Source organism: Perna viridis, chromosome 3 (genome assembly GCF_037379345.1).
Source record: "Perna viridis isolate PV_CMFRI_1.1 ecotype Kerala chromosome 3, ASM3737934v1, whole genome shotgun sequence".
NCBI lineage: Eukaryota > Metazoa > Mollusca > Bivalvia > Mytilida > Mytilidae > Perna > Perna viridis.
The window spans coordinates 30,443,198-30,459,722 of NC_142447.1; the positions used below are offsets into that span (position 1 = coordinate 30,443,198).

General features: G+C 31.1%; 1 protein-coding gene across 15 annotated transcripts in view; it reads left to right on the top strand.

Annotated features, from left to right (window-relative positions):
- The window catches only part of LOC148621819 (sodium/calcium exchanger 3-like), an 88,949-nt gene that overhangs the window by 65,375 nt on the left and 7,049 nt on the right, over positions 1 to 16,525 (top strand). For 14 of the 15 annotated variants that reach the window (XM_088576573.1, XM_088576572.1, XM_088576585.1 and 11 more), the window contains 11 exons: positions 693 to 795; positions 2,960 to 2,987; positions 5,405 to 5,533; positions 6,130 to 6,292; positions 6,838 to 6,955; positions 8,448 to 8,574; positions 8,971 to 8,985; positions 10,844 to 10,934; positions 12,595 to 12,676; positions 14,587 to 14,709; positions 16,300 to 16,375. In XM_088576573.1, the coding sequence (XP_088432699.1) occupies positions 693 to 795; positions 2,960 to 2,987; positions 5,405 to 5,533; positions 6,130 to 6,292; positions 6,838 to 6,955; positions 8,448 to 8,574; positions 8,971 to 8,985; positions 10,844 to 10,934; positions 12,595 to 12,676; positions 14,587 to 14,709; positions 16,300 to 16,375 (1,055 nt within the window). The remainder of the gene's footprint in view (positions 1 to 692; positions 796 to 2,959; positions 2,988 to 5,404; positions 5,534 to 6,129; positions 6,293 to 6,837; positions 6,956 to 8,447; positions 8,575 to 8,970; positions 8,986 to 10,843; positions 10,935 to 12,594; positions 12,677 to 14,586; positions 14,710 to 16,299; positions 16,376 to 16,525) is intronic. The other variant, XM_088576580.1, reaches the window with a different exon arrangement.

Consider the following 16,525-nt stretch of genomic DNA (forward strand, 5'->3'; position numbering starts at 1 on the left):
TTGTTGATCAATGGTATTGGTCTGTTGGTTAAGTTTGTTTATTAAAGTTTTACTTCACAGAAACTTTATTCTGTGATGTATCTAATGCATGCAAGTATTTTTGTATTTTATAGCTTGTGACACTGACAATTATACTTACCTTGTTTTATGTGAGCAAGTTTTAATTGTAAAAGATATAAGAAATCTGCTTTGATATGTAATAAACTCTTTATGAAAAAACTTTCCCATTGATTATTCATTTGTAGTAGAATAGTATGAACATTAATCTGCTACTTACTAGCATTTGTAGAAGTTTTTACAAGGATTGTGCAAAAAAATATCCAGATGATATAAGTCATTGATGAATTTTAAGTTGAAACAGATCTGTATTTAATTTTGTTTACAATATGTATGGTGATTCTGAAGATTGGTACCACATATATTATTTCACTATTGACTTATTTCGGATTGCCTTGTTTTATTTACATTGAATTTACTTCTATTGCATTAATAACCTATTATTTTGAATATATGTATACAATCTTAATGCACGAGTCTCAAAACTGTCTACCTGTATGTAGGATCCACATATATGTATATATTCCTCTTTTTAATGACATTAACTGTCTTTAGTGCTAGATGAGGTGTAAATGTTTTATGTGCAGTGGACATATTATTACATTTCATAATAATTATGGTCATTTCTGTTGTAGATGACTTGTATGGAAAGTTCACATTTTCCTCTCCAGTTTACGAAGTTTTAGAAAGTAAAGGTATACTAGAAATTGATGTATTGTTTCACAGAAAAATACCAGTGTAAGTATTACTGAATAGCTGATATGGTTTTGATTGATAATTAAACCCCTGTTTCACTAAGATTTACTGTAACCTTTAGATTTAGACAAATACTGGTAGATGATCAGGGGGGGGGTAATGTTTGTGAAGGTTTTATTATGCTCTATACATTCATGCCACAACCTTGGCATGACTATGACAACTTCGGTACAAGTTTTTGTTAAACCTTGCATGCAGAAAAAGCTCCAAATTGCCTAAATGTACTGTAAACCAAGAAATTTTCACATGATATAAATTTTCGTGGTTTTTCGCGAGCCCGTGAAAATTGCGAAAGTTTATATCCGCGAACAAGTCGGGAAAATTGGATTGATCAGGTTGGGTGTTTTCTTGTACAATTTTTCCATTGAATTTTCCAGTTGATCAAATAGAGTTATCTTTCTTTGATTTTAATTTTCGTCTTAATACCTGAAAAAAAAAAAAAAAAACATAAGATAGGTATTGAAAATATTTATTTTTAATTCACAATAAAGTAATGCTTTATAGCATTAAAATCATTCACCCATAAATATCGTTAGGCAGTTGACAAGTCAATAACAATGCAATAAATGGCAGTTCCCCGTCATATAGTAGGGATATCCATAAGAGGACATGACAAGGCAATGAAAGATAACTCATTTTTATTTATATTTTATTTGATAAGATAGTTGTAGATCTGCGAATATCAATTTTTTATAATCAGTCCATTGACTAAAATTGGTGAAAGTTTACTAACGTGAATATTAGTTGGTTTACAGTATTCAGCTTTCAGTAGATAGATATTTTCTGCTTCCTTCATCCATGTTTTCTCTTCCTGGGGAGTTGTGAATGAATCATGGATAGCATTGTGGCAACATATTAGATATATGCTACAATTGATATGTGGTATTGAATGAAGTGTTGCTGTATCATAAGCCATGATAAGGCAGTCATGGGAAAATTGTAGAAATAGATAAGGCCATATTTTAGCAATATGAGAAAAACAACTACATGTATTCACCAAAACTGAAAGGTTATGGTAGTATGATGGTGATGGCTGTCACATTACACTACAAATATTGGTTGGACTTAAAGGTTATGGCAGTATGGAGATTGCTGTCACCTTACACTACAAACATTGAGGGACTTAAAGTTTGTGGCAGAATGGTGATTGCTGTCACATTACACTACAAACATTGAGAGACTTAAAGCTTGTGGCAGAATGGTGATTGCTGTCACATTACACTACAAATATTGATGGAATTTAAAGATTGTGGCAGTATGGTGATTGCTGTCACATTGCACTATAAATATTGGTGGGACTTAAAGATTGTGGCAGTATGGTGATTGCTGTCACATTGCACTATAAATATTGGTGGGACTTAAAGATTGTGGCAGTATGGTGATTGCTGTCACATTGCACTATAAATATTGATGGGACTTAAAGATTGTGGCAGTATGGTGATTGCTGTCACATTGCACTATAAATATTGGTGGGACTTAAAGGTTGTGGCAGTATGATGATTTCTGATTCATTTATTTTCTATGACCCCAATACAATCTTGTAGAATATAAGAGACCTGGAGGATGTAATAAAAGGGTGACTTAGTGTGACAGGGCTTTAGATACAGTGGCTTAGTGTGACAGGGGCTTAAGATACAGTGGTTCAGTGTGACAGAAGCTCAGATACAATAGCTCAGTGTGACAGGAGCTTTAGATACTGTGGCTTAGTGTGACAGGGGCTTTAGATACAGTGGCTCAGTGTGACGGGCTTCAGATACTGTGGCTTAGTGTGACAGGGGCTTTAGATACAGTGGCTCAGTGTGACGGGCTTCAGATACAGTGGCTCAATGTGAGAGGAGCTCAGTTTGACAGGGGCTTTAGATACAGTAGCTCAGTGTGACAGAGGCTTTAGATACAGTAACTCAGTGTGATAGGGGCTTCAGATACAATAAGTAGCTTCACAGATATATGGTACTTGATAATTTCAGTTACATGAAGTATAATATCATTTAATACATATATATATTAAATATATAGATAAAATCATTTGATCCTGAAACCCTGATGATCTGTCTCAATAGTTCCTGTAATGTTAACAATCATGTACCTAATGCTGAAAGTTCTATGTATACATTTTTGTTATCAACTTTGTTTTATATTTTTCTAGCAAAACAAGTGGTGGTTTACAGATCATGGTAAGATATATTTTATATTGATACACATCTTTTTATACCCTGCCACATATAGTGGTGATGTATTTGATGATACTCTCCAAAAAGTTGTGTGGCCTCTGTTTGTCTGTCCCGTGACAGTTTCGAGATGATAACTGGAGAATGGATCAATGAATTTCTTTTTTTTTATTAAACTTTGTCCAGTTGTTTAGTACCATAGAATCCAGGTTAAATTCAATTTTCAGCTAATATCCAAAATGTAGTATTTTGAACACTTTCCACCCCTTCTTTTCACCATTGCATGGTGGTATTAATTATTGTTCCATTAATACACCATTTTTTATATATTGATAAACATTTTCTATCTTCAGTAAAATGAAATGTGTTTCTTATACTAGTAATGGCCAAGGAAGTAAAACAATTCAGTTATGTAAAGAGTCTATTAATGATTAAATAATTCAATTATTTTCAAGTTTTTTTCTCAAATATATTTTATGTAATAAATTACTGATAGAAAAAAAGCATCAGGTTCATCAAGAATGGGTGAGTCTTGAGTATACTAGGGGTGAAAGATATATACCATCTACTTTTATTGGAGCACATGTACAGCATACTGAATATGATCATGTGAATGTTAGGTAACAATTACATCAGTCATCTGTTTTTTTTCCATTGATAGGGAATTGTGGTTTGTATATTATTTCTGTGGCAATGGGCACACTTTCCTACATTGCACAATGTGTTACCAAATCCTTCATATCACCCTATCTTCTGTTGTAATTACTCAAAAATCTTAATACCAAATATTGTATACAATGTACTAATTTGTCTTTACTCAGTTATTGTTATCTGTGGATAATCTCACAACTTTTTTTAGAATTCAGGATTTCAGCTGTCTACAATGATGAAATATTATTGTTTTTTCTTTCTGACCTATTCTTGTATCCGCTTAATTCTCTAAAATCTGAGGTTTATATAGATCTTCAAAAAACTTTCTTCATAATTGATACTAACATGACCAATTCTTCTTTTAGGGAATTATGAGGGTAAACTACGCATGCCATTTTTTTGTTTGTTTCCTTTAGGAAATGTTCTTTATTTATTATCCAGGGTTCGTTATGTTCAATATAAAAAGGTGTCCAATAAACCCAAAGAATCACTCCTACTCCTAACGCTTGGTATGCTATCATGCATTTGTTTTTTTTTTTTTGCTTTTTGTTTTTTTGTTTTTGTTTTTTGGTAGTTAAATCTCTGGAAGCAGGAACATTAAAAAAAACTGGCCTTGTTACTATTGATGTTATTTGTATTTAGCATCAGTGGGAGTGACATATAGGGTATGTTTGGATCACATTAATGTGTTTTATTGGTTTCTAGTTTTTTTATTTTGGAATAAAGTGTTAATCAATCCAGTAATGAAAAAAAAGAAGGAATGAATAGCTTGGTGTTGATATATATTCTTGACCTTAAAACACCATGTCAATGATGAATTGAAGAGAAACTGAAACACCCTTTTGAACACACTAGAATTATTTGTCCTTAAAAATAATGGATTCAAAATTATAAGTCATAGGGGGTGTTTCAGATAAAAATGTCAAGCCTTGATATCCTTGTGAACTCTCTAGAGATCCATCAAAAGATTTTGTCAAAATGCAGATTTTAGACCAGATTTTTTAATGTAAATGGCAGAGTCTTTTTAGAGTCAATTTTGTTTGAGTAAGTTAAGGGATTGTATTGCCCTTTTCAAAACGTAAATTGATCCCCACTCAAAAACATCGCTGTCTCAGAATATAGCTTTCTCAGTTTTCAAGTAATCACTTTTTAGATTTTTTTATCAGGCTTGAAAACATGCTTTGGTATTTCAATTTTTTTTATATTTCAAACAAGGCTTTTATTTATCAGTCCAATACTTGGCCAATGGAATAATATATTTGAACCAAGATTAAGAACTCGACTTAAGGATTGAAAACAACTTTTGTCTTCCTAAAATTCAGTCCTTCTGGCATTTTGTAACATCCCATACACTCAGAAGCAAGTTTAGATAATATATTACTTTTTTTTTTTAAATTAAAACCAGAAATACTGATGACTAACTGAACATGGACATGAATGAATCCAGGATATGTATTAAGTTCTTTTTTCCAGCTTACTATGTTTATGTAAACAATTAAATACTAAATGTAGTCACTGCCTGTGGTGTTTTGTAATTTAGTGTTACCGGTAATCACATTTTCAAATGAAATTTTGAAATACTTTCAATAAATCACTTTTGAAAATCTTCACCACATTAAATTTCCTAAGATACTAAAAGTTTTGAGGAAGTAGATAAAGTACAAGTTACAAAACATGTTCATCTTTTTTATTCTTGACAGAAAATAATAATGATGAAGTTAATGTTATTGTCTATGTAACCATATACTGGTATACTTATCTTATTTTTATAGAATGGACAGACAGTAATCTTGAAAGATGATGCTATCGATCACAAGTTTAAGGACGTTACTGTGGAATATGAAACTAGAGAAGGGTCTGCTAAAGCAGGAAGTAAATTTAAGTACACCAGTGGTACTTTGGTAAGCTCCGACTTGTTTACACTTTTTGTAGTGCTCTTATCTTTTAGTTCAATGTCTTCTTCACATATAGATCATTTTCAAAGAGGACTCAGTTGTAGAATTGTAGAATTAGGAACAAAATTCACGTGTTACTAATAATGTTAAAAATGGTCTCTGCTACACTACTATATATGGTCAAATTTCAATGCTTACTGAAAGTAGTGTATTGGCAGACTTACGGGTTTACAGAAATTCAATTTAAAGAAGAAATTTCTCAAAATTTTGAACAAAAAGTACCTTTAATTTTTCCAGAGAAGGCAGGTAATTATTTCCTTGACTTTTAGGAATTTAAAATTTAGGCAATGCAAAAATATTTTAGATTTACACTAAAAAAAGTCCAACTGATGCATACTTAACTTTAATGACTTGATTCAAGCTGCAGTGTTATTTCTACAGAAATCTTTATTAAAAGAGGCACTACATAGACCAGATAATAATAAATCTCTCATTGCCCTATATGCATTCAAGGTATCAGCGTCATTGTTTTACAATTGTAGAGGATGCCATCTTTAATGTGCTTTTGTTTAATCTTAAATGTACTTTGTTTTTAATTTCAGGAATTTAAAGAAACAGAATATAAGAGAACTATCAGTATTCCAATAATTCAAGACAATCAATATACAGGGAATGCTGATTTTTATATTGTTCTAAAGAACCCATCCAATGGTGCTGGTGTTGGTGATCCCAGTGTCAGTAGAATAAATATTGTTGATGATGATGGTAAAATATCTATTCATTGTCATTTGATTTTTTATTGTTATTGTTGACAGTCAAATTAGATTATGAATCCACTTTGATTTATTTATGAAGGAAACATTAATCTTCTGAATTTGGCAAAATGTCACAACAAAAAGTACATGAATTATCTACCACTTTAGTCCTCTGGTGTCTGTCATCATGTTGACTCAATTAAGATTGTTTGTTTAATTGACTAAGTTATGTGTAGAAATAACTTATGGCCAGATTACGCTTTATTAACTAAGAAGCAGTTTACAAACAAATATAAATTATAAAGTTGGTTATGCAGGCATAAAGTACTCAAAAATTTAAAAAGGCTAGAAGATTTGATTTCTGTAGCAAACAAGTTCTAGACTTACATTAACTCTTCATGTACACTACAATCATAGTTTGGTCTTTACGATTGATTATCCTTTAAGGATTTAAGTACAGTGACATATGTTTGCTTTACTTTTTATTACTCATTCATGGGTAAGCATGAATTTCTAGGAAGTTTAGTAATTCTGAGATAACTTCATCTCTTGTAGCACCAGGAGAATTCCAATTTTCAGATGGTCATGTCTTTGCTAAAGATGGAAAAATAGTTGTCAAAATTATGAGAGAAATGGGATATGATGGAAAAGTTACTCTTGAGTATAGTACACAGTAAGTGATACAAAGATCAAGATTAAATTTACATGTAGTGATAATAAAGGGTTATTGCATGAATATTGGGTAATATATTCCTGAATAGAATTTTATATTGCACAAACTTAAGATTGCAATATATATTCTATTAAACAATATCTTTTTATTTAATTTAAGGAATAGCTGTAATATTTTTAGGTGTATGAGGAAATTACATTCCTCAATTGCATATTGTACGCTAAACAATGAATATCACAGCCAGTTCCTATTATGTAATTGTAGTATCCAAATAAACTAGTATCTGCCAATCCTTTATTACACTCTATATTTATACCCCCTTTTCACTGATTTGCAAAGTAGGAGATATATAGTGATCCTATTTGTATCTTTTACAAAGGCAGTGGGGGAGGGGGTCATCTCTTATCTGTTACTCTTCCTATACTACTGAATGGTATTGAATGAAATTTTCATATAATCTTTATTACATCTTCCCATTGTGCACATTCTATTGTAGATTTTGATCAGAATAAATTTTGGGGTTTCACATGGCAAATATGAACTTTGTCATTTGTAAATTTGGGGATTTGGGGAAATTGGAGACCCATGTCTTATCCGTTACTCCTCCTATACCATTGATTGGAATTAAATGATTCTTTCCCAGAATCTTTGTTACATATTCTGATTATGGGCTTCCTATTTGGGATCTTGATCCAAATCAATATGGAGGTCAAAATGTGCATGTTATCAAATCTGGGAGTGGGGATATCAAGTTAGTGAACATGACTAACAGTTTTTCTAGTATCAAACCGGCGATAAAACAAAGATTAGAAGATCAATTTAAACAGAAATGATCAGGAAACATCAATAATTCATCAAAATTCCTAAAGTATTGCTTATCCAAGACATCAAACAGTTTTTGGCACTTTTTTTAACGCACTCCATGATATAACACTGTCGAGATTTAGAACAATGAACCATAAGCTCCCAATCGAAAGGGGCAGGTGGCAAAATACTCCCCGAGAACAGAGGATATGCCGTTATATAGAGAATTTATTGGTGATGAATACCACTATGTAATGGAATGAAAACATGTACAAGCAGAAAGAAAGTTATTCATTGACTGAAAGCACATAACTCGTCCTAACATTCTAAAATTCAGTGCTATCAAGATCCAAATGCAGCAATCAGAGATCCGCAAACTGTGTAAATTTATTCAAGTTATTAAAAACAAACTGGATTCTCTTTAATTTTCACTGCAACTGGCTATTTCCCACAAAAATTGTATAATTTATTGGTATCTTGATTAGCATGTTGTTCTGTATACCTTTGTTCAGCATCGGTGATACCACAATCAATTATAGAAATTTATATGTAGTTTATATGATAAATGTGGGTTTTTGGTTTGGAAAAAAAGAACTTACAATTACATGTCCAGAGATTTAAGTGGACTGGTATAATTGCTTGCAGTATTTCAAGGTATCCTTGGTCATAACATTCTTCATTATTTCAGTGATGTAACAGCAGTAGGAGGGGATAATATCAAGGATTTTGATTATGTTTCTGTCCACTCTACCATTGAATTCAAAAACCAGGAGAAAACAAAGAATATTGATTTTAAAATAAACAAAGAAGTCAAGGTATGTACTGCTACATTCTGTTACATGTCAGTGTTACACTTGTTCACATTTTTTGTTATAAAAATTTGTGTTGGAAAATCGAACACTTCAAATAAAAACAATTGATGATTTTCATGTTCATTCATCTATTTATTTGATTCAATGTGTCTTTGTTCATTAGCTTAAAACTGACACCTTGTTAAATGTGATTACACAATCAATGTACATTTCTTTGTAGTAGGTTATTTTTAATTAAAATTTTGCAATGAATTATTTTACAAAAGTGAACTGGAATCATTTATTCTTACTCAAGCTTTTTGTGTTTGTTGATGATATTATTTTGTTGCATCATGTCTTAGTCATTAAATGTTTCTGAGTTTTTGTTGTTGTTGTGATAACAGTTTTGTTTTTGTCTAGTTTGATGAAGGCCAGGTAAAGAAATCAATTTAAAAGTAATCCAAGTATTTTCAACATGTCTCTTCATACAAAGCTGACCTTGCATGTCATATGTCTTGTGGTGAAGCAATATGTTGTCAATACTACATTACTTAAAGCTTTCATAATTACTATCTTTATGTTTTTTTTTTTTATTAATTTTCTAAATCATTTTTTTTTGTTGAATTGTGAAGTCTAGTCTAAGTATTTGTGAAACTGTAGATCTCATGTCTTGGATATGTTTAAACTGTTTCATTGGTCTCTGATATGGGTGTCACAGTTTAGAAACATTTTGTCCCTTCTTGTTCTTAGCAAGATGTTTATTATCTTGATTGTAAATTATCAATGGCCATTTTAACAAAAGTTGTAAGTGATTGTATAATCACAGATTTTACAATAAAACTTTCACAATCACAGTGTTTTATTATAATGTAATTATTGTAAACCAGTTTATTTTACCTAATGATTTGATTTTGCTTATTTTCTGCAGAAATAAATTGCCTCCGATAAAATTAATCAAAAAGCATATTTGAGAATGTTAGAGATGATATCCTAAATCTTAAAATAAATAGGTTTACAGTACTGACTACAAATATTAGGTGTACATTGTGCAATGATAAAGGGATGAGCTACAGTATCTATATTTTGTTGAAACTCTACTTCAAGTAGATATACTCTTTTTTTATAATTAATTGCTTTAAGCTTTTTAGAATATTATTTGTGAATTTTTTTTACCTTTTTTTATCCTACAAATGTTGTTTTCCCACTGTGCCTTTTTTTCTTTAAAATGTTAAGATTATTATTACCTGATTATTGATAGGTGATATTTATTTGTTTTCTTATGCTATTCCATAAAGATATTTGGTATATGGACATGTTACAAAAAAAGACACATTTTGTGTTTCAATATGACCCTAGTGTACCAGATAACTTTGACCTTCCACCTGTAGTTCAAAAGATTGAGTCTTACTTAGCTTATTTTTTATTGGAGGAACTAAAGAAATGATTATTATCTAGTTGACTTTGTATTTTCTTAATTCATGTCACGTAAAGTATGGTATACATGGAAAACAAACTTTGAACCCAACCTTGTGAGTAAAGGGGGTTCTATTACAATGAGGGAATAAAATATGACCCATATTATACTGAAGTATTGATTTTAATCATTGCTTCTGATTAATAGTATCAGTTGCAACTTAACAAGTTGGTGAAATCTGGATTACTTATACAGGAAACTTTTTTTAAAGTTTATTTACCTGTTAGACAATATAAAATATTATAGGCATCTTCTTGTTCTTAAGTTGATAATGCTAAATGTAAAGGCACAATTTATCTGACTAAAAATGTGTGATCTTTTTCTTAAGCAATGACTCTGCATGCTTCAGCTTAAATCTTAGCATTCACCATCTTTTTAAACCTAAATCTTTGTGTATTTATTTCCTTTTTCTAAAATTAAATTGTTTCAAGGGTAGAAGTTGTTTAGATAATAGACATATTTGGATAAAGTTCTTAGTTTGATGAGACAAGAGTAGTGTTTTTTATTTAATATTTAATAGTGCATCAATCAGATTTTTACATCTCATTTTCCTTTAATAACCCGCTTTCTGATTGTGAATTTCAATAATATGTCAAACACTTGAGTCTCAGCATCAGAATTGTAATTGTATTGATAAGTTGTGTGTACTAGTATTACTAAAGACATGTTAATTCTGTGTGAAATTTTTCCCTCAGAAGTTGACTCTTTCTATATAGTTTGATATTATAGTCATGGACATCAGTTTTTGGTTTACAAGATTAGCTTGTTTGTTAGTTATGTATTTCTGTCACTGTTCCCATCTTATTTTATATTTTTCAGGGTTCCAAAAGTTTTATAGTGACTATAAAGAATCCATCTGTTGGCGCGAAGATTGGAAAAACAGCTACTATTGTTTGTCATATCAATAAAGGTATATAGACCAGTATATGGTAATATTATCTTCTAATGTATGTATTTAGTCAAAACATCCACAATAAATAAGGAGTTACTTTAATTGGAGATATGATGCCAAGAGCTGTAAATGTGACATTAAAATATTGGGTTTTTTTTTCTGGACTTGTGACATCATTAAGACTCTGATATGTCCAGTGGATTAGTTATATAATACATCACATGGCTTTACAGAAGGACTACCTGGTATAGAACTATAAAAAAAAAAAACTTTGTCATCCTATAAAGAAGGAAAATAATTTTGCATTTTAGGGGGGCCAAGAAAATCAGGTAGGTTGATTTTTTTAGAGGAGCACATAGCTATTTCAGGCTTTAGAGAACTGCTTCATAGATATTATATAAGTTGTTAAGTGTTTATCTGTATTTGTTTAGTTATAAAAAGTGTTTTATGTTCCCATTTTGGCTGATAAAACAAGAAACATTACATGCCAAGCATTTTGTAAAGAAATGCAGTGTATTATTTATAAGTTGAGAAAGTCTTCAGGTACTGGTAAGTTTATTATATATATGTTAACCTGTAATCAAATTTACCAGTTATATTTGTATGTTTGCACTAGATGTGAAGTATAGAGATTTGTTAATCATGACATAGATTATTCATTTTTTTATGGACAGATTAAATTTTTCAGCATAACTTATAAGGCAATGTATATATCTTACTGCCCTCTTACACTGTCTGAAAAAATAAGGCAGGGTGTTTGTAGTTAGATTTGAATGGGTATTGACATCATGTAGTTAGATTTGAATGGGTATTGAAATCATGTAGTTAGATTTGAATGGGTATTGAAATCATGTAACTGTGTATAGAATTATAGTTATTTTTAAGCTTCAGTGAAGTATGGTAAGTTAGTGCTTGAAATCACCCTGGTTCATTTCTTTTCTATAAAAGATACTTCAGAGTGATAAATATACTGTTGAAAGAAAATTTTCATGTTGAATTAAAGTATTATTTAAAAAAAAAGAAAGTCAATGCATGCTGCATGACACTTACTTCACCACTCCAAAATCACTGAAAATGTCAGTAAGACAAGTAAAATAGAGATTAAAGCAACTAAATAATTTGATCTTCACCTTATTGAGTATCATTATGTGTACTGGCTTTCATTGACTATTGAATGGGATTCATTTAACATAAGTAGTTATCTGACTTACGGTGAATACCCACCTCTCACAATGATTGGGGATGTATAGCAATCTCACTGTCTACATCTGCGTCTGTCAATCAAACTGTCTGCATTTCTTGTAAGCCCAGGTCCTCTAAAATTTCCAACAGGTTTAGATCAAATTTTTTGAGGAAGGTAGGACATCAAGGGAGATAATTGTTTTGTGATGTGTGCTGAGAGAAATATAACCATTTTGAGGTTTTTTTTTACAATGTGTGTTGAAATCTTGTAAGCACCGGTACAGCTCCTAAGCAAAACACTTGCAAGTTTTTGTCAAGGAAGGTTATGTATGATATGTAGATTTTCACGATGGTAGATGAAAATCAGGTCATTCCAAGGAGAGACAAACTAAGGTGATATAAATCCACTGAAGTGAGAGGATCTTTCTGTGAGCTTGTTCACAGTATTTTAAGTTTAATTATTGAAAAGATACACATGTTTATTTTCTTCCCTCAGAGAGCCTAGATGACAGGATAGCAGATGTTGTTGCTGATATTGAAGAAGAAGAGGAAATTACATGGGGTGGACAGTTTTATAAGTATGTTTAATGATGCAGTTTCTATAGTTGATTTACACTTCATATTGGGTAATTAAACATCACATATTGTTTGGTTAACTTAAATCAAGACGCACTTCTGTACTTAAAAGTGTAGTCCTATTAACTACATGTACAACAGTAGAAAAAAAAGCTGAAATAATAGCATAACATTCATGCAGCATTTTGATACTTTATATTATGTTGGTAAAATGGAAGTACAAGAAACTTTATATTTATGCAACATGAAAAAAGATTTCTTCTTTCTGCACACAAGATCACTGAGAATGATCTTGTAGTGTAAGGTCTCACTAACCACTTCTAACGTTTCCATTACTTTACATGTGAAAAAAGTAATTTTCAAAGTTTTACCGTGAATTTCCAGGACAAATGACATCTTAAAGTTGCATACCGATGAGAAGCTTTGAAAATAAGGCTTCCAAAATCATTATGCTAATGGTACGATGATTGTAGAAATTCTTCACAAAATTTACTTGAATAAACAATTCAGAAAATCCACATTTTTACCTGTTCTGCTAACTGACAGCATGGAGGCAAATTACTCACACATGTAAACAATATTCATACACTTTTGTAGTTAATTACATATATGATTTTAAAGTACACATTCTCAGCTTTATTTGACTACTTTTAATCATAATACACACAAATAATGCTCTTACATTGCATATGTCTAGATTCAGTGTGTTTTTGGTACTACATAAGGGGGTGGCCATTTGACCCGGAAGTGGTTAGTGAGACCTAAACAAAATAACATGAGTAATGGGACTTGTTATAGGAATGTTTTTGCAGTAGACATTTCATCCTTAAAAGTAGGGGATGTTTGGCTGCATGTAACAATTTTCCAGGACCTTTTCATTCAATGCAAATTACATATTTTAATATGGCTAGTCGCCAAAAAATTCAATTTTATTTTTCAGAATATTTTATTTAAATTATTGTGTTCACCAAACAAAGTTTATAATTATTCTTCCCTGTATACTTTTGTCTGCTTATCTTCTGAAAAACGGCCAAATGGATTGGAACCAAACTTGGCACAAATATAATTAGCTATATACTGATGTACAATCACTACCTGAATTTTCAAATATGACTGGCATATAAAAGCAAACAAAAATTTTTAAAAAAGATAAGGAAAAAAGGAAAGACTTGATATTTGGTTTACAAAAAGGTCATGACAAGGACAATGACTTCTGGTCGGCCATCAATCAAAATAATAATAATAATAAAAAAAAAAACAAATTAAAGACTAAAAAAAAATCATAGACCAGTAGAAACTAATTTTGGAAGCTCCTGTGACAATGGGAACATTTGGGGAACATCTGTGATGTTGTCCAATGAAAGTTGTAAAAGTTTATTTTTGATCAGTTATGTATGAAAAAGAAATTATGAAGATGTCAAATCTTCTTCTCTATGAAAGAATCAAGCTGTGGGTGAATAATGGTGGAAAAACATACTTTCCATGAAATTGTATTTAAAATGTTATCTTAAATGTCGAAATGGGATTAATTGTTTTTATATAATCCAAGGTATAAGTTATATGAAATGCTTTGCAATTGCATCATCAAAGATAGATAACTCACTTTTCCCCTAACCTTCTATTGTAACTTTGAGCTTGCTTTTCTGCATCCTCTGATGTTTTGAAGATAAACAAACTGTCATTTCCTATTTAATAGATTATAAACTTTGTGCCCACATTGTCAAATTTGAGTGTTTTTTTCTGAGCTTATATGACACCTTTGTTTTTTTACAGATTCCAACACTGAAATATAGTAGATGTGAACTTCCGAAAAACAATTCAATAACTAATGATTAAGGTATTCAAAATTTTATCTTAATTCACTGATGAAATTTTAATTTAGGTGTCATTTCTGTATAATCTTATACTTTAGTGCATTCACCATTGGTGGAGAAAAGGATGAAGAAGGCAATGATATTAAACCAAAATGGCATGAGTTTTTACTCCATTTTCTGACTTTCTTTTGGAAGGTTGTTGGTGCTTGTATTCCCCCAACGTAAGTATTAGTCAGTAAAAACAGTTGCAATATTTTAGTATTATGCTACAGTCCTACCTCGATGTGCCGAACTCGGATGAGTCGAAATCTCGGATAACTTGAACTAATTACAAAGTCCCAGCAAAACTCCCCTTACTCCAATACAATTTTACCTTGGATGACTCGAACTTGGATGAATCAAAATCTCAAATAACTCGAGTAATCAATCAATCCCCTCGATAGGACTTTGAGGTTAATTAACTCTGATGTCTCGAAGTCAACTAATTAGTCGGAAAACTGATTGATTTATTACAAACTATGATTGAAGTGTGTTTTAACAACGATTAGCGTGGCTTTTAAAATTAATTTGTTGACACTCTTTATGGTTTGATTTGTTTATTTAATCAATTTAAAATCGCGCGTGTTGTTAAAAAACATGAATTGTGTTAATAACACGTCGGAATTTACACTAACCGTGATATCGGATATTTTGATAAAAAATTTTAAAAAATACAGATGAACTGCAATGGTATCTGACTATTAAATGAAACATCAAACAGACGATAGTAAGGGTATTTCAACGATTACATTCATTTCGCTTGTGAATTTGAAATTTTATCGTAATAATGTAGGACACATGGTTTGACGATATTCCTGATTGTGAATCAAACAAAGTAACATGTTATGAACTATAACGTTTTCGATGTAGAAAAAACAAAAAAGGAAATTTCACTAAAATAATCAGTGCCGCTCAGTATTTCAAACATGATATACAACATACAAAAATATCTTCTGATATGAAACACATGACATTACAAAGTACCGTGTAAATTGAAGTACATTTGCAAGCACAACAAATGATGTAAATACAGAAACAATTATTGACCAAACTACTAGTATTTCCGGTTTATCCTCGACCTCAGATTACTTGAACATCAGATAACTTGGAACATTTTTGCATGGTCCCTTCGATTTCGACTTTAACGAGGTTTGACTGTATGATGTAATTACATTGTAGTATATTAGCTACTTATCCAGTAGATATTATCATAACATGGTACTGCCCAAGGGACAGAGGTATTGAGTGAATGCAGCTGATGGCAGTGGCATTACTGGCATTGCATTCAGTACTACTTTGTGTGTGCTGTTTATCATGTATATTGCATTTACCATTCACACCAAACATTTTGAAGACTATGATATCCATGGTCACCAAATTAACTTCCTATGCCTGAGTCACCAATGCTGTTGGGTATATAATGAAGCACTATTCAAAGAATGATTGCTTTACCAAAATTTGATTATGCAAGTCTACGAAAAATGCTGTCTGTAATCATTCATGCTTGTGTCTTATTAGTATTGTTATGATTATAAGGTATATTTTGGCCTGAAATGTGAAGTATAGTTGCTTATGTACTGCTGTATTGTGCACTCTATCATGAATATCATACCTAATTAAGGACTGTAGTTGCTACTATATGTTAAAAGGAAAATTGATGATGCATGTGAATTTGTAGTATTGTATTTTAGGATGTTAGCTGCCATGTATCTTAAATAAATTGGACTTGAAATTTCTGCTTTGAAAGTAACTTGTGATGATATATATTTCAGTAAATATTTGGGAGCCTGGCCAGCATTTGTTCTCTCATTGGTTTATATTGGTGTTTTAACAACCTTTATACAACAGGTAAGATAAAATTGTAGTGCAGTCAGACAGAATGGGTTACATTCATCCAGCAGATGATGAAAATGGAATTATTCTTTTGGCATTGTTAGGTTTTAAAATATGTACGATTCTGTGTTGTGTTGACACTTGATTGAATAAAATTATTTGTCC